The 22,636-nt window shown below is 40.5% G+C and overlaps 1 protein-coding gene across 6 annotated transcripts in view; it reads right to left on the bottom strand.

The window, feature by feature from the left end:
* PLCE1 (phospholipase C epsilon 1) overlaps window positions 1–22,636 on the bottom strand; it is a 241,650-nt gene that overhangs the window by 24,075 nt on the left and 194,939 nt on the right. For all 6 annotated transcript variants that reach the window (XM_054690581.1, XM_054690580.1, XM_054690577.1 and 3 more), the window contains 10 exons: window positions 21,928–21,989; window positions 21,400–21,565; window positions 19,621–19,728; window positions 18,432–18,548; window positions 16,395–16,553; window positions 13,673–13,802; window positions 9,380–9,501; window positions 8,275–8,392; window positions 4,387–4,518; window positions 2,848–3,138 (listed from right to left, as the gene is read on the bottom strand). In XM_054690581.1, coding sequence (XP_054546556.1) covers window positions 2,848–3,138; window positions 4,387–4,518; window positions 8,275–8,392; window positions 9,380–9,501; window positions 13,673–13,802; window positions 16,395–16,553; window positions 18,432–18,548; window positions 19,621–19,728; window positions 21,400–21,565; window positions 21,928–21,989 — 1,405 coding nt within the window. The remainder of the gene's footprint in view (window positions 1–2,847; window positions 3,139–4,386; window positions 4,519–8,274; window positions 8,393–9,379; window positions 9,502–13,672; window positions 13,803–16,394; window positions 16,554–18,431; window positions 18,549–19,620; window positions 19,729–21,399; window positions 21,566–21,927; window positions 21,990–22,636) is intronic.

Consider the following 22,636-nt stretch of genomic DNA (forward strand, 5'->3'; position numbering starts at 1 on the left):
TATGTAAAACAGATCCATGTGGAGCTTTGCCTTTGAAATACTGATAGGCCCTCATATCTAGTCCTCCTATCACCTCTTGGTCTCAGAACTTTATCAAGGGCCATTGTCACAGGCCCCTTAGCCAAGTGAGAGTGCACTTGAATCCCCAGAATCCCAGCATGCTCTCTGTCAGTGCACGTGACGGCAGATCAAACACACCATACTTTTATGGCCTTCTGTTCATTTCACAACCCTGTATTAAGCAGACTCCAGTATCACAATAATTACCCCTTTATTTTGGGAATGGGAAAGTCATCCAAAAAGTTGATCATTCAACAAAGCACAGCAGTATTAGCAGGGTGCCTTAAAATTCAGGGAGTAGAAAGGCATTTGGAACTATTTGGAGGCTGGAGGACACTGAGAGCAGTTCTCTGCTGTTTGATTTGGTTGCTTTATGGAAAATCATAGGCATACTTTTCAACAATTAAAAAAATAGTGATTCTACTGTTGACTCTTATCTATTTGGACCTGTAGTTCACAGAGAAGCACCTAGAAGGGATCTAGAGTGAAAATAATCAAGAACCACAAGTGAGGTCCACAAGTAGGGTGGATAGGGACAATCTGTTTCAGCCCAGCAGACATTTATTGAGCATCTACTGTGTGCAAGGTCTTGATTAGGCTCTACCCCCATTTGCAGAAAAGAAGGCCATTTTTATAAATAAACACACTGAAACTACATGCCCAGCATGGGGAGATGTTCAGTCATTGCTTGCAGCATTGAATCAAGAGAGGGTACAGGGCAGCACTCACCCCTTCTTGAGTTGGAAGTTTATGTGGAAGAACTTAATCGTGAAACCCACACATAACCATCTGCCTCCCTTGAGTGGAGCAGCTCAAATGAGTACTCCTGGTTTGATTTGGGAGGGAGTTAAGGCCTTTAGGGGTGTGTGGGGGCCATGCTGCAGCCTCAGTGTGTGCTTTCAACCTGGGGGGTGGTGTCCCAAGGAGGGGCATTACCCTGGATCCTTCAGCTATGGTTCCCTTTGCCATGGATGCAACTGGTGTGTCTGTACAGCCTCAGCCTTCAGGAGAAAGGGCACATGGAAAACCAAATTCAAGTGCAGCTCAGTTTAGCTTCAGTATAAAAACTACAGATTTTTGTATAGCTAAAAAGATTCTTTGGAGAGAAAATACTTTTTAAAAAATGTAGGTTGTAGCTTTTTGAGGAGCTACTGCATACAGTTAGATTTTAAAGCTTCGGATGCTGAATATTTCTAAATATTTGGTGGTTTCTTTAATTTCTTGACTTGTGTCTGGTAGCACAGCAAACTTGAAAGAATTATCAACAGAAAATGTTTGGGTTTTTTTGAATGTTACATTTTTTTTAAATTGCAGTAAAATTATACTAATAACACCAAATGTGTTACCATTTCCTTGAGAAAATCATTTTGCTAGTTATTTCAGTTTGCTTAAAATATTTCTGTATCATAATATCTGAGAGTATCTGTGGACACAGGGCTACAGAAAGGGCCAGAGATGTGAGCCCACAAGCTACGTGAGACCGAATGAAAAGATTTTTACAACTTTGAAAACATTCATTATCATTTCCACTTGTGAGTCCAAATCCTACTGCTTTCATAACTTATCAAGAACACTGACGGACAGCTAGCGCTTGTGGAATGCTTTCTAAGTGCCAGGCATGCCATAAGGTGTGGTGCTTTACTTGCATCATTGTCTCTAACTTAAAGAAGGAAATATTAGAAGGGCCCCAAAAATATGACTGCAATCCCTGACCAGACAACGTAGGCCAGCCACAGATGGGGGCTGTTGGTGCGGGTGCCAGGCAGTGAGGTGGACCCCGAGCTACAGCTGTCGTTTGGCCTTGGCTGGAGACTGGACTACGCTGCGGTTGATGGTCAGCACGGTTAGTTAGGATCTGATTCGCTTTATGTGAGACGCATGAGGACTGCTTGCTGCCTGACCAGAAGAAAGACTGGACTTTGAATGTGCTTCTAGGAAACATTCCTCATCTATTCTTTCATCCTCTGCAGTTCCTCCTTTTCTCAGCCCCCATAACCCAATAGAAACCAAGCGCTTCATCCTCTAAATCCCTAGATGCCTTGACTTTATTACAAGTCATTCTGGGACCTTGAAGAAATTAATTGCTCTGTCCCTTGGTTGGCTCACCTGAGAAATGGGGATCATAAAGGCACCCATGTCTTGGAGCTGTTGTGAAGATTAAATGGGATGACATGTGGTCAGCACTAGCTGTCCCTCTGGGGGTCTGGGTTCATCGGTTATGCCTGTTCTGAGCGTCTGACAGTGGAGAAGCCTGGACTCTACTTTCCCTGTCCATGTCACTCACACACTTGCTTTGTGTTAGCTACTCATGGCTCATGACCGCTAATCCCATGTCAGCCTCAAAGGAATGAGAAGAAGCCAAAACAGTTTTCAGTTACACAGTTTGGGAGCAACACTGCTATTGACTGTGAGAACAATAGCCCAGCAAGACGGCTGTGCTAGTGGGTGTTAGGAAATCTCTGCCCTGAAAGATCTTTAAAAACAAACTGGACACAGCTCTATCAAGAGCAGTCTCATATTTAAAAATTGTTCTAAAAAGGGGTCAGGAACAGATGATATTGGGGAGGGGGGTTTTCTTCAAGGTTCTCTTCTGTCACCTTAACTGAAACATCAAGGGCACACACACCCCAGTATCGAATTCACTTCTGTTCTCTGCCATCTGCATTCCCCCCACCCCCCTCACTTATGGGGGGGAACCTTGACCCTTTAAAAAAATGTTCGTCAGACTATGTTACTGACATATAAGGTGCAAAAGGGAGCGGAGAGGCTGCACCCCTGGCCCATTACCATCTGTCTGGTAGTTGAGTGCCACGAGCTGTATCCCATGGAGCCAGAACATGAGGGGGTTGGGGTTGGAGGAGTCGATCCGGGTGGCGGCCGGGTAGGCCCTCAGCAGCTGGCAGGCGGTGTGCTGGATCAGTTTCTGAGAATACCTGCGACACAGACGTTTGGCGGCATTTTCATTCAGCGATGAGATATGGTAACATTTGGGAGTTCTAATGATAGCGCTGAGGGATGTGGTTGGGTTGAGGGGGGAAGAAGATTCCTCCCAGGCCTGTCGCATTCCTTCACAGGAACCTAAACCCCCCAAAAGAGTAGCCTCAGATTAGTGCAGAAAACTAAATATTTTAGAAAGATAAACCCGAACAACATCCCAGTACACAATCATAACACATGGCTTGCTCCTCAGAGGATGCCTGGAGAGTTAGTCCTCCACCTTGAAACAAAATGATAGCTACTGAGTTGTAAAATGAGTGGAGTAACATTGATATGAGTGGAATGTGTCCAAGTCCCCTGCAGCACTTCACCTGGCCTGTGCCTGTATTTTCATAAACATACAACAGCATATGTACAAGGGGGTTCATTCTAGCAGGTTTTTTTTTTAAGATTTATTTATGCATACAAGAGCTGGGGTAAAGGCCAGAGTTGTGGGGCGTGGGGGTGAGAGGATCCACCAGAGACAGAGAGGGGAACAGAACAGGCAGATCTACTGAAATACACTACTGAGGGGAGCAGTGGGAGAAACAGGAGAGGTCTGCTGTGCCATATGCGTCACCTCCCTGGCCGGGGATTGAACTTGTGCTGCAGTGGCTGTGGTTAGCTTCATAGTGCTGTGTCTTAACCCCTTGTGCCACCAGGGAGGCCCTCTAGCAGTTATTTTATAGCAAAAACAAAAAGTGCCAAAAATTTCCAGAAGCAACCCAAATGTTCTACCCAGTTAGCAAACAGTTAAATGAATGACAGCGTATCCATACAATGGTGTGTCCCAGAGGCATTCAGAAGAATAAGGGGATGTGTGAACAGAAAGCTATGGGAAAAGTTACAGCAAGTTATACAAGTGTGTTCAGTTTTACCCCATTTGGATTACCTTAAAAAGGATCTTATTTTTCTGAAACAAAACATAATAAATTTAATAGTGGTTACCTCTGGAGAGTTGGACTGGGACACTGAGAGTGGAAAGGAATTTTAATAATACTCTGTATTATTTGAGTTTTTAACTATGAGAATTTATTACTTTTATAATAAAAAGTAATTAAGGATAAAATGGATATATCTTCCTGAGTTATAACGGTGAAGAGGGAGGTTCCAAGAACCACTAGCATGTTCCAGGTGGCTCCAGTTTTTACTTTTGAGGCAAACACTGCTAGGACATCTTCAGTGAAGTGCTACATTTTTTAGAAGTTGAAAGGATACTATACCTAGGTAATACAAACATTCATGAAAATAAAAATAATTTAAAAGTTCAAGGCATATGCTTAGAGAGTAAAATATCGGAATCATCCCATGTGCAGAATCAACAAAGATATTGTCAGAAGGTAACTTTACTTTTTCCAGATGTTTTGTTAAACGGTGCTGTCTCCCCTGGGCTCATTCTGCCCGGATTGTTGCCAAAAATGGACTTCCTGCTTTTCCTTTCTTTTCCTCTGTTAGAGCCAGATGCATTTAGAGTTGACAGGCCTGTTCCCATAAAATAAAAATAAATAAGCCAAAAACTACAAGCAAGAGAACTCAACATTTTCCATCCCTTTTAATGTTTATTTTAAAGTCCTACTACTCCCACGCAACCTAGTACAGAAGATCTACTAGCATTTCAGCACCTTTAATAATAGTATTGTAGGCACTGATAGCCAAGTTCCTCTGTCTGTAGGCTAATATGACAAGAACTGCATGACTATTACAGAGCGACCATGGAATCACATGTACCTGCTTAATTGTGCACTGGAAGGACACTGAAAAACTGCAAGAAAAGAAAGTGCTGCAGCCAGCATTTAATTATCAGGGCCTAAATACTCAATTCAGGGAGATGAAAGAATGGATAGGGGCCTGAGATGGAATGTTACATTGTTTAGGTTCAGTTCGGCCATCTACCTTCTCCATTCCTCGGTTCCCTTATCTACAAAATGGATGTGATTATGGGAACTCAAGGGTTATCCGAGGATTAAATGGAAAATGTATGATGATGAGCATGATAGAGAGAGCATGGCTTCTCTTTCTCACTCCTGGTTCAGTCATTACCTGGAACCTTCCTGCCTGGCACAGTGCCCGGGGCAGAGTGGGAACTTAAGAGATACTTGCTGAATGAGGAAACAAATGCACATGACCAAGATCCAGCTCCAGCGCAGGAGTGATTTAAAGGCACCAGCTGAAGCCAGAGTTGCCTCCAAATTGTTCCCACTGTCTACAATCGCCAGTGCCATTACAGGGTAATTCCTTCAGCTGAAGCAGCATTCAGGAAGTCCCTTTGAGGGGAAAATACACCTTCCAAGAACATCATCAGAGAAGATAGGATGATGTAATAGAATGTAGATGTTAGGGTTGAAAACTGTTCCTATCAATCTATCAATCAACCATCTATCATTTACCATGTTTTGGTAGGGAAAGCGCTCAGTCCATAGCAGCTGTGGGGTTTTGAAATTTTCTCTGGAGTATCCACAACCACAAAGTTGTACAGTACTGGACTACTGAGTTTCTATGCTTCATCTAAATATTTTATATGAATATTTCTCTACAAATTGATGTAACAATGGATTTTCTCCTACGCAAAACTGATGGAGGGATGTGTTCATTTGGGGGCTTGGCGCACAACATGATGTCTGTAGATAGCCTGGGGTACATGGGCCCCTCTGTGCAGAGCCTGGTTGGGGGAGGAAGCAAGACCACCAGGGCTGTGTGGCCTAGAAATGGGAAGGCTCTGGATTGTGGGAAAGGTCCAGAGAAGTAACTGAAATGTAACTGAAAAGGAAGAAACTTCAATTAGTGAAACAACCTTCCCCTGCCCTATTGGCACACTTACTGGTGACGATAATCACTGTCTCCAGAGAATCAACTTCTTTCTAGATAGTGTGTGTAGGGTAAGGGAAAAATGTCAGGCTTTTCTGCCCTCCCGCCATCAGGATAGATGATGGATCCCTGCAGTCCTGAATGCATGCCTGATAGTGGGCACCTGGAGTAGGGTGTGGGCATAGGTAGATGGGATTCACCTGGGCTAAGACTGTGCTTTATTGAGGGCGGCGTCACAGGGACGCCAGCAGAAGCTGAGAAGAAGCCAAGAAGCAACAGAAGCCGAGAGAGAAGCAAGAGAAGAAGAAGCTGAGAGAAGGCTGGAGAGCCCAGAGTGAAGACCTGCTGGGGGCTGGGAGGCCTTCCAGCCTACCGGCCCCCCAGCGCCCCTGCCTGCCGTGTACCTGGTAAACCCCAATAAAAACCTGCAAAAAGCCACTGAGGGCTCTGACTCCTCCTTTAGCCGGTCTGCGGGATCATAGAAAATCTGCCCAGTGTCCAGTCCTGCCACTACAGTGTGTTAATCGTATTATATATTTGCTGAATTTTACAGTCCTGCAAGTTAGCACTGATATGTCTCCTTATAGATAAGGAATCCAAGTGCAGAGGAGTTACATCAGTGTCCTACTCAAGGTCACTGAGGAGCTGAGCCCTGTACTGAGGTAGGTTCATGACTTTGGAGAAATTATTTTACTTCTGGGGAAGGTGGTACCACATGATCTTCATGGTGCCTCCCAATTCTTAAGAATTTTTGTATATGGTTCCTTGGAAAGGATTTGGAATGGGGAAGGATGAGATGCATTGAAATTGATAAAGTAGCAAAATTAAAATTGCTAGTGTAGCAAAATGAACATTTTATGGTATTTTCCTCATGAGCATCAGACAAGTCATAATAACAATATATCTTTAGATGATATTATAACAGTGATTTTGGCTATGCAATTTAATTATTTTGAAAGAGAAATAAATTAAAATATAGTATACCTATAAAGAATGTATGCAACATAAGCACTTTAAAAAACATACTTGGCATTTTAAAAATAAGCCAAATAACCTATGCTTAGTCTTTGCCTCAAGTCAGAAGCCAGACTAAAAGACCTCTTGTCTCTTTCACAATTCTTATTAATACAGAAACTTTATCTTTCACATTGACTTTAACTATTTTGGAGGATCTCTATTTTTTTTTTTAAGATTTATTTTATTTATGCATACAAGAACTGGGGTCTAGGCCAGAGGTGCAGGGGGTGAGAGGATTCACCAGAGACAGAGTGGGGAGCAGAACAGGCGGATCTACTGAAATACACTGCTGAGGGGAGCAGCGGGTGACACAGGAGAAGTCTACTGCACCATGTGGGTCAGCTCCCTGGCTGGGGATCAAACTCATGCCACAGTGGCTGGAGATAGCTTGACAGCACTAAGACTTTAACCCCTGCATACCAGGGAGACCCAGGATCTGTGTTTTTATTGATTTAGTGTTTGAGAAGGAAAGACATGCTAGTGGGATGATTTCGGTGTAGTACTGGCTGTATTTATAAAGAACAAGAGATGCAGACAGCATGGTTCCTGGTCAGAGTGGTCCTCACACGTGATGGAGGCTACATAGCCCTGAGACTCTTTGACAGGCTAAGGGTTTTAGCCCATCCTACAATTTCACCAGCTCAAATATGTTTATATTGTACTTAAGTGACAGAAAGTTGCACCATCTGTGAAAGTCAACCTATATGACTAGGTTCTTGTATTTCTTTGAAATCTTCACTTATTCAGTCATATTCTCAATAGAATTTTCTAGCCATGTTGCTGCCAAAAGTTTAAGTTTAGGGGAGAAAACAAAATCAGGTTGTATTAGCCAGTTGTACCATCTTGAGATCACAAAGGGAATGGGGGGCCAACACAGTGGAAGGAGAGTGAAAAATGGGGAGAAAGTCCTGGATCAAGCTATACCTGAAACTTGTGAATCCCTTCGTTTCAATACATGAGCTAATAAAGTTCCTCTTTGCTAACGTCAATGTCTGTTACTTTGAAACAAGAGTCTTAACTGATACACTCTGAAACTTAGGCAGATTACTTCATCTCTCTCACTTTGTTTTATTTAAAAGTGGGGATAAATCCACTTACTTCATACAATAATTATGAGGATAATAACACATGTAAAATAGCACAAGTACTGGTAGTTAAGAGCTTAATAAATTTTAGCTATTAGATAATATCACTATTATGAAAATACATAATGTGATCTGGAAACTGAACAATTTATGATGCTTTCCTCATGAACATCAAAGCTAATAATAATAGTAATAAATATTTAGAAGACATTTTAACAATGAGCTCAGTAACAACTTAATTGCTTTGAAAGCATTCACAATGCTCAATTAAATAGCACATTTTTATCTTTTGGTGTCCTTAAATGTTATAGATGATATTGATTACTCTTACCTGGAAATTTCACTGCTTGGCAATAAATGACAAGGTCAGAAAGCTCTGGTGCAATCTGTCTGCTTTCCTTTTTATTCTGTGGAAGATAAAATTCTTCTCCCAATTCCATGTCATAAACCTATGAAGGGAAAAATGAGGCCATTTCACATGGCAGGTATAAGCCTGCCATGAGTCCCCAAAGCTCTGAGTCCCCAAAGCTCTTTATCACCAGTGTGCTTCACTGAGTCCCCAAAGCTCTTTATCACCAGTGTGCTTCACCTTCCTCTGCATTTATCCACATGCACACCCTAGAATCTTTCCTAAAGTTTTTTGAGTGCAAAGGATGCATCTAATTCATCCTTCACCTCTCATCGGGGCCTAGTCCAGTGTCTTAGATGTGGAATGGTCAATGTACATTTGCTGAATAACAGATGATTACGTATGTATCTTCGGTGGCTCAAAGTTGTGACATATTTTATTATTCTTTTCTCCAATAATGTCACTGAGACTATGTTTACAGATTTTCTCAGGGTCTGTAGACTGTGAGGCACTGGAGGGGAGTCTGGATGTCTCCTTTATCTTTTTATTGCCCTTCCTCTGTCACAATCTAGCCCTTGTTTATATTTTGGTTATCCCAAATGCCTTGACAACCTTTCATAATTCTGTGAAAGTGCCAGGCTATCCTGTTGGCTTGAATGCCCTGTTTTTGTCTGCCTGGTCAAATCTTCCTTTTCCAACATTATCATCCCTGATCCTCTGATAACACTGTGTAGTCACTGCTAATTGTACTGATGTGGAAGCACTGTCCACATGTTCACTTCCACCATCAAATTACCTCCTGTGCCCCTCAATGCCTGTTACACATGCACCTTCAGTGGAAACTGGCAGGAGAGAAGTCCAGCATTGAGCCCCCATGCACCTTCAGTGGCTAATGGTTGGATGAATCTGTGACTAACCTTCTATAGGAGGCAGGTGGGTGTCCCATAGCATCACCATGTGGGCTTTGACATCTAATGGAAAGTGAGGGGAAAGGTGAAGGGCTGGGACAGGGAGGGAATGAAACCCCACCTGAAACTGAGAAGAGTAGTGCCTTTCAAGTGCCATTAAACAGAAACTGTTCACTCACCTTTCCTTTATTGTAAACAGAAGTATCTGCTTTCTTTATCCTCTTGGGAATTTCTTCATTATACTCAAACTGAAGCTTGTCATTACATGATTTATTTTCAGGTCTGTCTTCTAGAATGTTGTCTGAAAGTGAGTTGGCAGGCTTCAGTGAACAAGAACCAAGTACTTTCTAAGAGCTATATCTACATCATTGCAAGGACATCCAGGGACTTATGCTTGGCTACCAGGCTGAGGCTCCAGCTGCCTGCTAGCAAAATGATGGGTTGAAGTATGATGTTTTTTAAAGTTGTGAAATGATGTGGTTATTTTTATTGAATAGACTCAGTTTCCAGTAGTTTTTGTACTATATAGACATAATCCAAATGAGAAAGGTTCATTTTACACAGCTGATTTGAACTGTGCAAACATTATGGGAAATACCCTGTGTCAAGATTTAGTGGTTGAAGCGTCTAGATGCAAATGCATGTATTAATTAACTCTCACTTTAAAATGAAGTTATTACCTTCTTTTACTTCTAGAAATGTCCAAAACAGAAGAAAAAGGACTGTTATTTCCAGTGCAATGTTTTCACAATTAGAATTAATTGGAAAGTAAAGTTTTCATGAATGCTTATAATTAATTAAGTGAAAATCTTAAGGATAGGAGTTAAAACATATCTAAAATAAAGTATGGCAGGTAACCTTACACTTGGTTATTGTTTTGGCTCTTTTATTCAAAACGCCTGTAAAGGTATTGGATGATTATCATAATTACCATGATCATGTCTCTTTAAAAAAAAACAAGAAAATTCATTTCTCACCCAAGACTTACTATCTCATCAGAACACAAATACTTAGACCAAAATATCCTTATAATAAATCAGGGCCATGCAGGTTGCCAAGAAGTAAAAGACATCAACCATTTTATGATATTTTTATTCATGTACGTCACAAATTCATGCGAGTCAGGCCTAAGAAATTGGAAATAGAATTCTAGTATTCATGCAGTTAAAATGCTCAGTTCAAAAGGCTTTACCTTCCTGACTGTTAGCAGCAGGAGAAGCAGTAAGGATATCTGTTACAGAAAAACAGAATCAGAAAGGAGAAAAGAGTAACGAGAATTAAGACAAAAAGCCAGAAAAATTAAATTAAGGTCTGAAGCAAAACATAAACAACAACAGCTTAGGTTACAAGGTAAATGAAATAAGAACTTTCCACTGATTTAATATTTTGACTAGTATGAGACACGAGGGCTAATAGTAAAAGAAATGCAAATGCTGTGAATGTTAGTCATGCTGCCACATTCCTATTACATATTCTCAGTTCTGATTGAGGTAATACTTCCAATCATATGGAGAGAAATTGATTAACTTGTTAGAATCATGCAGTCACTGTCACAGAACATGCCTAAATTGCAAGTTCTAATGTGTTGCTCCATTGCATGTTTAAAGCCAGTCAAGATAAATAGCAAGGTTGGGGAAAAATTAACCTATATTTATTTAATGAAATTTATTGAAAAAATACTCAATAAGAACTCATTGACCAGGGACTCCCCCGGTGGCGCAGGCGGTTAAGTGCTGCCCTGTGAAGCTGTCCACAGCTTCTGCAGTGCAGGTTAGATCCCAGCTGGTCGGCTGGCGAGGGTCCCACATGACAAGCAGACCTCTCCTGCCTCGCCTGCTGCTCCCCTCAGCAGTGTATTTCATCGGCCTGCCTGTTCTGTTCCCCGCTCTGTCTCTGGTGAATCCTTTCACCCTCCCACACATCTGGCCTGGACCCTACTTCTTGTATAAATGAAGAAATAAATCTTTAAAAAAAAAAAAGAACTCATTGACCAAAAGGTAAGGTAGTAATTAGCCTCATTTGTAACATCATTTACCAATAGATCTTCTGGAAGTAACTTTGTGGCTGGAAATCATTATATTTTTTATAGCCAAATGTGACATTAGACTAATTCTCTTGTTTTATACATATAAAAACTGAGTACTATAATTGTCAGAGATCAACGGGGCAACTGGAAGATAGGTTCTTTTTTTTTTTTTAAAGATTTATTTATTTATGCACACAAGAACTGGGGTACAGGCCAGAGGTGTGGGTGGTGAGAGGATTCACCAGAGACAGAGTAGGGAACAGAACAGGCAGACTGACTGACATACACTGCTGAGTGGAGCAGCGGGCAAGACAGGAGCAGTCTGCTGTGCCATGTGGGTTTCTCCCTGGCCAGGGATCGAACTTGTGCTGCAGTGGCTGTGGGTAGCTTCATAGGTTGTGTCTTAATCCCTTGAGCCACCAGGGAGGCCCCCCCCGGAAGAAAGGTTCTTAACCTGGAATCGCTGTGAGGGCCTCAGAAGACCTGGGAAACTCCTGCAATTGTAAGTAGAATTTTGAGAACCTATCTATTTCTCTGAGGGGACTGGTTACAACTTCCATCTCATTTTCGAAGGGACCCATCAAAACAGGACATTTAAGAAACTTTGAGGTCCTCCTGTCTACTTATAGCAGACAGGTTTCTCTTTTCTCATCTCAGCTGGCAAAAGCAAAGATCACAGAGGAAGGTACAGAGATGGGTGAGGTACCACCAAGCATGACCAACGGTGTAGATGGTAGATGTTCATGCTAGAAGGGAAAACATCAGCCAACATAACAGAGACTTTTCATTACACATCGAGGGACCTACGGCTAGAGTGCTGAAAGGATCATACTCAAGGCGTCTTCATCCATTGGAGCAGAATCTGGTGGGGCCCCTTTCCAATATACCCCACTCCAGTCTATGTGGATTTTAAAAAAGCAGGCAAGTATCTTAGAAATTCAGTGGGGTGGGATTTAAATTTCACTCTCCTAATTAAAAACCAGAAAGCTCCTCTTCATTTAGTTTTGCACATCAAAGACATCAAAAATTAGTATTAATAATAATTCTAAAAATGAAGAAAAAAACTCACCTTTCCTGTTCTCAAAGGTACAGAAAAAAAAAAAAGAGTAATTTAGGATAGTGAATTTACCTTCAGTGGACTAACTTCTTACAGGGCAAATAACATCTGGATTGGTTGATTTCTCAAGTGAGCTTTCCATTCCTTATCTGAACAAATTTGTCTATGAGATGAAGTCACCATGATTGTATCAAATCCATGGGGAAGAATAAATCAACATAAAATATTCATAGTCTCACAACTCAAGGAATAGGATATAAGAAATTATTTTGACTTTTGATTTTTCTCTCTTCCTACCTCTCCATTAGAGAATAGGCCCTGATGGGATTTCAGGTCAATTAAACTGGCTTTCAGTGGATGACATGAAGCAATCAATTACTACTAAGGATGACTATTAAGGGACATAGACTAGTAGCATCATTGTGGGGCAGAAATACACTGGACCATAACTGCTGGCCATGATGGAGGCTCAAGGAAACAAACAGGACCAGTGGACAATCCTGCAGTGTGTGCAGCAGGTATTTGGGGAAGTGGCTTGGCTGGCTTGATGCCAGTGGGAAATGGTTGCTGGTCTGGGCATATCTGTTTATTGCCAAAACAATTATCCTACATCGAAGCAATGTATTATATATTTAATGTTTATGTAAATACTTTGCCATTTTTTTCATTACTACACTGCTGTTTTCCAGGAATCTATGCAACAGTCTATCATCAGCAGTGGCTCCTGAGGAAACATTTCACAGTCATTGAGTGCAAAAGAAACATCTGAAACCTAATTCTCACAGGAAGAATCCTTCCCCTATAGATAACATCATTCAGGTGACTTTTGGTATCGTATCATGAGCCATCTCTAATGTTTTATCCCTTTAGAGTGGTCAGAAGGAAATGTTGTGATGATTTTGTAATGTGAGAGCCAGGGAAGGTGGGAAGGGATAGGACGCTGCTTTCTTTCTGACACTCCTGGAAAGCAGGAGCAGAGCACAGAGCCATGATGCTGCCTCCTGTTTGTAGTGCAGACAGAAAAGATTTAGCCACAGTCTCTGATTCCTATCAAGAGCATCAGTCACGACAGAGACAGAAAGGCTGAGGATGGAGTCCCTTTGCTGTAATTCTACCTGTCTCTGGAAACCCACATAGGAATGACCCCAGTGTTGCTTCCCCCGTCTTCTTTCTTTGCGTGATGGCAGCGTGGCTAACAGAATTCCTCTTTTTGCTAAGTGACAGGGTTCAGAAACTCTTAGATAACATTACAATAATTTGTATTATTGGTTTATGAAGTGCCAGACTTATTTTCTGGGAGAAAAAAAGACATACACGCACAATACCAAACCCATCAGAAAATCATCCAGGCATTTCCCTATGTACAGCCTTGGTTTTTGTTTCTCTTACCATCAGAGAGGGATTCATAATCATAATCATATTCATCCTCTTCATCTTCCTCTTCCTCATTATTAGCAGGTGCAGAAGTGGCATTTCCACCATAATAAGCCTGAGCTTGCATGGATGCTAACTGATGAGCCTGCAAGATATTAATAATTAAAGTTACTGAACTTTCATTTGTAGTTTCCATTTATAGTTTCCAAAGTTAATACCACAGTCATTAACAGTGCTTAATGTGCTTTGATTCTTTTGACAAAGGAAACAAAAATCTAGATTCACTTAAAGTGCAATATTAATACTTGGGTAAATACTAATATCTCTACAGAAGGAATCCTGAGGATTTTGGAAACAATTACAAGGAATCCTTGTGTGGGGACCATTCACAGACATGCAGGAGAAAACTTGATGATGGTTTCCAAGAGGATGAAGAAGTGAATCAGCCCATCAGTTTTGGAAAAGTAAATCTCTGCTAAGAAATAATTTTTCCCCTTCTTAAAATAATATCTAAATATTTGACCTTGAGAAAAAATGTTGGGGTCCCTATGGACAAAGAGACCAAAAGAATAGTTGTTGGCTTAAATAAAACTTCTTCACAGACTTTATCTAAACCATCAATTAGATAAACAAAACAGGCTAGAAACTTGATGTGCGCTGCCAGGGAGGTCGTGTGCCTCTCAGTGGACCAGAATTACTGTGAGGTGATATCACAGGACTCAAAGTTAGTAAAAGTGAGCATGCATTCTTTTTTCCATCTAGTTTCACGAACCCTCCTGAATTCTGTCTGTGGATATTACCAAGGTTAATTTACCTTTGTAACACAGGTTATGTTTGGCTTTGGAATTAGGCATGTTTTAAGAAATGTTCTAAACCCTACATTTCCTTTATAATAAACATGTACACTCAAGGAAGATACAATTTAGCCTGTCTACATACAGTCTACATACAGATAAAATATTTTACTATGCAGTACATGCTAGATATCTGACATTGTTCAGGCTGGGATTTCTCTAGTGGGTTTTAGGGTACACGAGCTCAATGGGTGTTAATAGCGATGATGTAAAAACTGACAATTAACAGTAGCTACGAAACCACAATGGAAGTCTGAAACAGCAGCCTGAACGACTGAGACTCGTTCCTGCTATAGGGTTTCACACTGCCTTCATCTAACATGCTAAAGTGCATTCCTCAAAGATCTCCAGTGCAGCATTTCCCAGGCTTATTTAACCAGGTAATTTTTTTTTCTTTTCTCAGCATGTCTCATAGGATTAGTGTTCTTCAAAATTTTGGGGAATTTGCTCTAGGCAAAAGCAGGTAAGTCTATTTATCATGGATAAAAGAAGGGCCTTTATACAGTATGCATTCAAGGTAGAGCCATGGGCTGGGAATGGCGGTGCAAAGGGCCTGGTAGAAAGTGTCAGACTGTATGAGATCCCTGCAAAGACCCATGGACCAGCAGTGTCAGAAAGAGTAGCAAGTCCCTTAAATGCTTAAATATTTCCATCAGTGCAGAATTACATGAAGGGTGGCCAAATAGGCAGCTAGGTACTGACCTCCTTATTCTCTGCAATATCCAATTTATTCTAAGGCAGAAAAATATGACCCCACTCGTGGAACAAAGGCAATTCAGATATGGGTAAGTTCCCTCCTAAATAGTTTAGGCAGTGTCATTCTGTGGAATAAGTAAGAACAACCTGACTTATGGACACAGTGGTCCTGGGCTTTTACTTTCTCAGGGATCGTTGGGTTGAAGGCCTTCCCGAACAGGCAGGTTTGTGATGCTTGGGGCATAGATCTCCATGGGTGAGGTGGGTGTAGGAGTGTCTCAGGGTTCACAAGCCACAGTAGTACACTGTGTCAGCTCCCATGCTGGCTCCACAGGGTTGCTGCTGTCTGAGTCCCATTACTGACTTCAGGAGTCACAGCCTCATATCCAAGGGTGATCCCTTATGGGGGCTCTTTCTCAAGGAACAGTGGAATCCGTAAATTTGAAGCCAAGTCCAGAGACAAGGTTACATACTATCCTGCTCAGAATTAATTATCAGAGGTACATTCTCCATGGGAAATGAATTTCACAGAACAAAATTTTTGGTAAGTGGGATGAGACTATTTATTGGTCCATTAAATGGAAAGCCAACACCAGAGGGGGAAAATGAGGGTGAGAAGCAAAGTGGGGAGAGGACCTAATGGGCTGTGGTGGAGGATGTTGGGTGCTTTGGTGGTGGGTGGGTGTGGTGTGGTAAGATATATCTGAAGAGGTATAAACTCATACCCCTGAATCATACGTACTCTAGTAAACCAATGTTCTCTCAATAAAAAATAATACAAGGAAAAAGAAAGGTAACAAAAAATAATACTTGAATAAAGAACAAGATTCTAGGACCTTCTGGGTTCATGAACACACAGATGTTCTTGTGGGGGCCTGCTCATCCCAAGGAGATGCAGAATCTCTCTACCCACTAAACCCCACCCATATCTACCCACGTTGCCCTCTGCGTGTCTTTCCTTTGGCTTTTACTGAGTTATATCCCTTATAACAAGCTGATAATGTAAGTAAAGTAAAAAAAAAATTCTTTATAAAAAAGAAGAAAAGTCAAAAATTAAATGTATCATTCAAGGAAATGCAATCTTTAAAAACTGGTTAGCCAGCAGGTCACCTGACAAATTAGAACAACATTAATTTCTTTGTTCTGGGCATGCAGCACACACACAACCACCTAAACAAGGAGAGTACCTTCTGCTTTAAGATATCTACTGGCGTCTGATGGGCTTTTAGCTTCTTATTTTTAAGAAGCACTTTCCTCCTGAGTTGGTCAGGTGAAGGAAGCATTGGGTCATCTGAGAAATCACTCTCAAATAAAAATTTAGCAACCAGTTTTTCTCCAAACACAGTCTAAAAAGAACAAAGGAAAACATATAATCAATGCCTTTTACTTATACTTAAATTATTCAACTAGACATCTCAGCACAATTGAATTATTCTAAAAATCCAAGGAAGTGGATTTAGGAAAGTTGTGTCCTCTCCCTCCAGAAGCCGCCGCCGCAGTTTCCTTCTGGAAGGGAGGGAGGTGTTTAGAAGGACAGGAGAGAGGTGCAGCCATTGTGCACATGGGCCCAGCTCTAACCATGTAGGGAGGCACTCTGGGGTCTGATGTACTAAAGAAAACAGAGATTCAGTTAGAGGCCACTGTTTGTGGGATGTTGTCTTTTCCTGATGTGGATAAGAAGTCAAAAGATTGGAAATTTTGAATAAGTAGGGGGTGGGGACAAAGATGTAAGATACGAGGGAGCATCTGTCTCCATTTAGTAAACCGCAGACCCCACCCTCACAGGGATTTTTCTGAGCATTGGTCTCCAGAGTGAGATGAGTGTCCTTCAAGGAGGTGGGTGGTGGGGGTGGGCACAGGATGACCCAGTGGGGTGAGGGCAGAAATTAGGGCAATTTCTATTTCTAGTTGTTTTTTAATTAGAGAAGCTTACTAATTTAAAAGTACAGACTGAAAACTGCGGCCTCCCTGGTTTATATGCCAGGTGCATGAAGGAAGTCCCTGAGGCACAAGGGGGATCCCCCAATAGTGGTTTGCCTTAAGTTCACTGAGACATGTGTGGTTTGGGTGTGGTTAGCTTCACAAAAAAAGAAAACTTTTCTTCAAAGTATTTTATAATTTGGTGAAAAATGACTATGAAAATCTTTTATACCACATAAGATTCCACACTATATTATGAAGCCGCAAGTAAGAAGTCTTCTTGTTATGCTTTTTTTTTTTTTTTTTTTTTTAAAAAAAGAGTACCCTGAAAGTTCTGGCTTTTTTTATGCTCACAGTGTATGGCGGTACTTAATGTTGTTACTACAGAGCAATAATGGTAATAATAATCATCTCACATTTTATGTGTTAACATAAAAGTTCTGATAAATGCACACTCAAGAAACCTGGATGTTTATTTTCTGATGGTTAAAAAATCTTACAAATGCAGGGTATTAGTGGAGTTTGAACTCATTTGTTAAAAATATCAAAGATCACTTTTCAACAAGAAAAACTAATTGATACCAGGAAGCACCCCGAATAGTCTAGCCAAATTTCAACAAAAACCGTAATACCATTCATGGCATTGAGACGTGAGTACTATGATGTGACAAGTACAGCAAACAGCCTTTTCCCATCTGGATACATGTGTCTTTATAAGGGGTCCTTATCAGGTTATGTAGCTTAAAACCACATACTGAAAAAATAAAACTTAAAACCCCCGGAGAGCCATATTTCTGCAAATACCTCCAGCTCTGAAGGAAGGTAAATGTAGAATGTACATCTGCCCTCAATCTGTCTGCACCATCATTCCCTTGTATAAAGAGGGGCAGAGTGTTAACACAGAAACTGTCAGGTCAAGCTCTTTGCCAACTTGGTTCTGTGTATATACAGCATGGGTCACAGGAGATTCGATTTATTATCCCCTGAGATATTTTCAGCTTTTCCATATACAACTAACAGGTCATCCTGGCATCCATGATTTCAGAAACAGAAGCATTGCTCTTATCTCCTAAGGCTTCCTGGAAAGGGTCAGAAGACCACAGAACAATGCTTCTGTCACCCCAGCTGAACTGTTCAAGAGGGAGTTCAAGCTCCCAGGGCACCCCCACTTATCAGATCTGAAGGACCCTAACTGTACGTGCTTGAGGGCTGAGCTTCAGCTGTGGTGTGATCCATGGGGGCCCAAATAAAAGTCAACAACAGTTGCAAGCAAATACCATTCTGCTACTTAGCTCAAAGTTTACCTTGAAAATTTCTGCCATTTTTCGTTGCTGAGGCAGCGAACAGTGGTTCTCAATGGATATGATGATTGGCAGGTCAGAGTTGATGAAGGCACTGCGATCTATGGCTTCTACCACCTCCTACAAGAGCCAAAACAGCTCATTAGAGCCCACATATCTGCCCAGGGTGACATAAGACAAGGAACTTATAGCCAAGCATCTAAATTGTTGTGTGCAGAAGACGCTGGCCAAAGGTGATTTTTATCTGTTCAAATACATTTTCAAATGAAGCCCAAGATAATGCTACTTTATATAAAGAAATTAAACTTTTCATATTGAGTTTTGTCTATATACTATAAGAAACAGCTATGAGCATGCTGAATTTAACAACTCAATGTGCACACACATGTACATGCTTACATATTTATGTATATATATATTGAATATACTGTAGGTTAAAACTTTAGTTATAGCATCAAAATAATATGTAAGATATTTTCTGAATATAAGAAGTTTATAATCTACTTGGGACAATAAAACATATATTTGTGTGTTTATAAAAACAGTTATCAACTCCTCCCTTTAATACAAAGCACAAGAGTTTTAAAAGGGCTAAACAGGAAAATGAGCTAGAGAGAAAAACACATTTTAGCCATTATCACCACAGATAACATGGAAATAATATTCCTTCCCAGCCCAGGCACAATTCAGAGAAAAATGATGGCATACAACCCAAAATCCTCTGAATGAGTATAGTAATTGCACAGTGAACTAATGAACTACTTAGAATTTGAATCAATAATCCAATCAGACCAGTATTCTATTCTATATTTCACCAATATTCTTAGGTGAAATCAATTATCATTATTTTATAATGTCAATTATTTAATTTCCTAAAAAATGTTGGCCTTTTTAAGCAGGACACCAGAACAAATGACCTTTAATTCCTATAGCTTTAATACACCCATGAGCTTTAATAGCCCCTGCCTTTTATAGACCATTTTATGATCTAAAAGTTGCAACAATATTATTAAGTGATAACTAATTTAAGATAATGGTTATTAAATTTTGGTTGAGCGAGAATCTAATGAGAGTTCTAGATCAGAACTTTCTAGATCAGAACCCCCACCTTAAAATGCAATTAGGTAGAATCTTTAAGTGATGAATGAAGATAATGGCTCTATGTGAATTAAAGAAAGTCAGGAAGCATTACCTTGAAGGGGATCTTAGTTGTCAGTGTGTGTCCATGATAAATGATGGGCATCCCATCATCACCATCCCAGCAGTCCAACTCTACGCTCCTACAGCCTTGCAGCAGGACCTGTGTGGGCAGTGAATGGACCCACCCCAGTTGAGCAAATGTAGATAAAACCTTAGATTAAATCTAGCCCTGCTTCTGCCTCTTTAATATGTTCACATATCAAAGTGGACATGACATAAATGGCTAGAAAGGAAACAGGGATGGAAATTCCAGGTGAGAACAGAACTTTTTCTCACTTTTCATCTGCCCCACAGAGCAATGTTAGAAGGTAACTGAAAGGGCAGGGAAGAGTGGGTAGAAATGAAGTGAAGGGGTCTCATAATAAGGTTAATTTTGTCTGTGAGTCTTTGGTGGGGCTGTGTCTTATTCAAAGCCTGTGATGACCTTGACTTGACGTGTAATGCCAAAGAGTTAAGAAAAACTTGGAAGTCAAAAAAGGAAGTGAAGTAGGGAACTGGCCCTTGTTGTTTCCTAGGAGAAACAGACACAGGTACACACACACACACACACACACACACACACACACATACACACACTTTTTTTTTTTTACCCTTTATCTCTTTCCGCTGGAACAATGAATCTGAAACTTCTTTTAACGTTAGAGCACAGTGCAGATGGAGGGCCAGCACTTACAGAGCAGAAAGGAGCAGTACTTCAGCTGCAGTGGGGGCAGGGCTGGGACCTTTCCTACTCTACAGGTTTCTTATCACAGAGTCAGCAGCTGATGCCCCATGGCAGACTGCTATTTTGAAAATCACTACTTTAAGGACACACTTTAATTTCATAATAATAGTCACTTAGTTAGATTTTAGTGTTTACAATACATATTCATATTAGATAAGATTTGGGGCAGAAATCTGAACCCTCCTTTGAGGAATATCTAGATTAATTTGGAAAACAAAGGAATCTCAAGCCTGCTGGGTTTGTGTAAATAATACAATTATAATTTTCCCACTTGGAACTTTCCCATATGTGAACATATACACATACATACATACAACCACACACTTATATCTCCAAGACCTAGCCCAGCTCCTTCCTGGTAACTCTTCTTGTAGGCATTCATAGAACCAGCAGCAGAGACGAGGAAGTGGCAGAAAATAAAGAAGAGGCAACTGACATGGAGATTATTGAGAGCTCGATGTTTAGGTTAAAAGAATGTGCTTCTTCTAGTCCACAGAATCTACTGAATTTCAAAGAACATTCCCATGAATTTAAGTGTGTAGGGACAGTGCCTATGGTCTGTGCAAAATTTTTTTTTGTTATGTCGGTTACCATAGGGATGGATTGATTGTCTAACAAATTGCAAAGCAAAACAAAAATATTTTGGGAATAACTTCGTAGTAAGTTGCATTTTCTACCATGGTTTCCCACTACAATATATTGATTTATTTAGCATTTAGGGAAACGATTAGATAATTTTCCCATGGGAAAATCTAATTTTAGTTGGAGTAGGTCAGACTAGGATCTAAAAGCTATGAGTCTCAAAAAAATGCTTTCTTTTTTTTTTTTTTGCCTGGAATAAAAGTTAAGTATAGATAGAGGGAAAAAAAGAAAACAAAAGAAGAAAACAACTGTGCATATAGGCAGTTTTCCTATATACTGTTCCTCACACTTCACATGTAATAGTTTATAAATTCTTCAAAGGACTCTGAGGTCAGGATTTTGTGACTTTGGGGGTTATGTAAATAGGTTTAATGACGTCCAGATTCCAAGTGGAATTCTCTGTACCTGGCTGTAGAGTTCTACTGAGGATTCTCCTTTGAGCTGATGGCCTGTGAGGTAGGTGTTGTGTGAAGATGCTATGTAATAGTAGGAGAGGGGCAGCTGCAACTCCTTAGTGCTCTCCTGTGACTCATCATTTTTCGAGGCAAAATTATCTTTATCCATCAGAAACCTAGAGGAAACAAATTTTCTTAAGACCACATTGGGAGGGCCTCCCTGGTGGCCTAGGGGTTAAGTCTCAATACTATCACTGAAGTGGCCTGAGTTCAATCCCCAGTCAGGGAGCTAACCCACATATGGCGCAGCAAACATCTCTTGTCTCACCCCCTGCTCCCCTAAGCAGTGTATTTCAGTAAATCCGCCTGTTCTGCTCCCAGCTCTGTCTCTGGTGAATCTCATCGCCCCCGTACATCTGGCCTGCACTCCAGTTCTTCTATGCATAAAATAAATAAATCTTTTTTTTTTTTTAAAAAAGACCATTTTTGGAAAAATATATACTTTTAAGTGATGTGCTAAAACTATTTTAAAAGTTACCTTGCAAATCCTTCAAATGACATGAGGCCCTGGTGACACATACTAACACTAGGCTCGAACTTCTGCAAAGGATACAAAGAGTGTTATTTAGGTAAAGGAAACTAAGGGGAAAAACAACATATCATTTTTAAAAGCTGTTCTTTTTCATCAGGAAACATCTAAACCAAATATTTGAACAAATTTAGCTATGCATTGGTAAGACGTAGCTTTTTAGTACAAAAGAAAACATTTATTTTAAGTGAGTTTATCATATGGAGTGTATTTAAGAGAAATGAACAGTAAGAGAAAAGAATAAAGATAGTTTATATGAAAACAAACCATCAGTTTATCTGGGTGAAAATGGGAATAAGGGCAGTTACTACAGAGTTGGCACAAGTGAAAGGGAACACTCAGTACAGTGCCTGTACTCAAAGCTATTGTAGCGAGGATTCAATCATGTGACAGCAATCTATTTTCAGGATTTCCAGAGATCAAATTTAACTGTTGGACAGCTAATCCATGAATTACCAATCAGTTGACAAGGGAGGCTGACAACCTAGACTAATTTCCATCACCCTCTAACTGAAGTCATCACCATCTCTTGCCTAGTTTACTGCGACAGCTTCCTATCTGGTCTGTTTCCACTTCTTCCCCAGTACAGTTTATTCTCTGATGTGGCCAGAATGTGTTCTTAAAAACATAAATCACATTACTTCCTTGCTCAAAAATT

This window comes from Talpa occidentalis, unplaced genomic scaffold (assembly GCF_014898055.3).
Source record: "Talpa occidentalis isolate TD23 unplaced genomic scaffold, MPIMG_talOcc4v2.1 talOcc4.8, whole genome shotgun sequence".
NCBI lineage: Eukaryota > Metazoa > Chordata > Mammalia > Eulipotyphla > Talpidae > Talpa > Talpa occidentalis.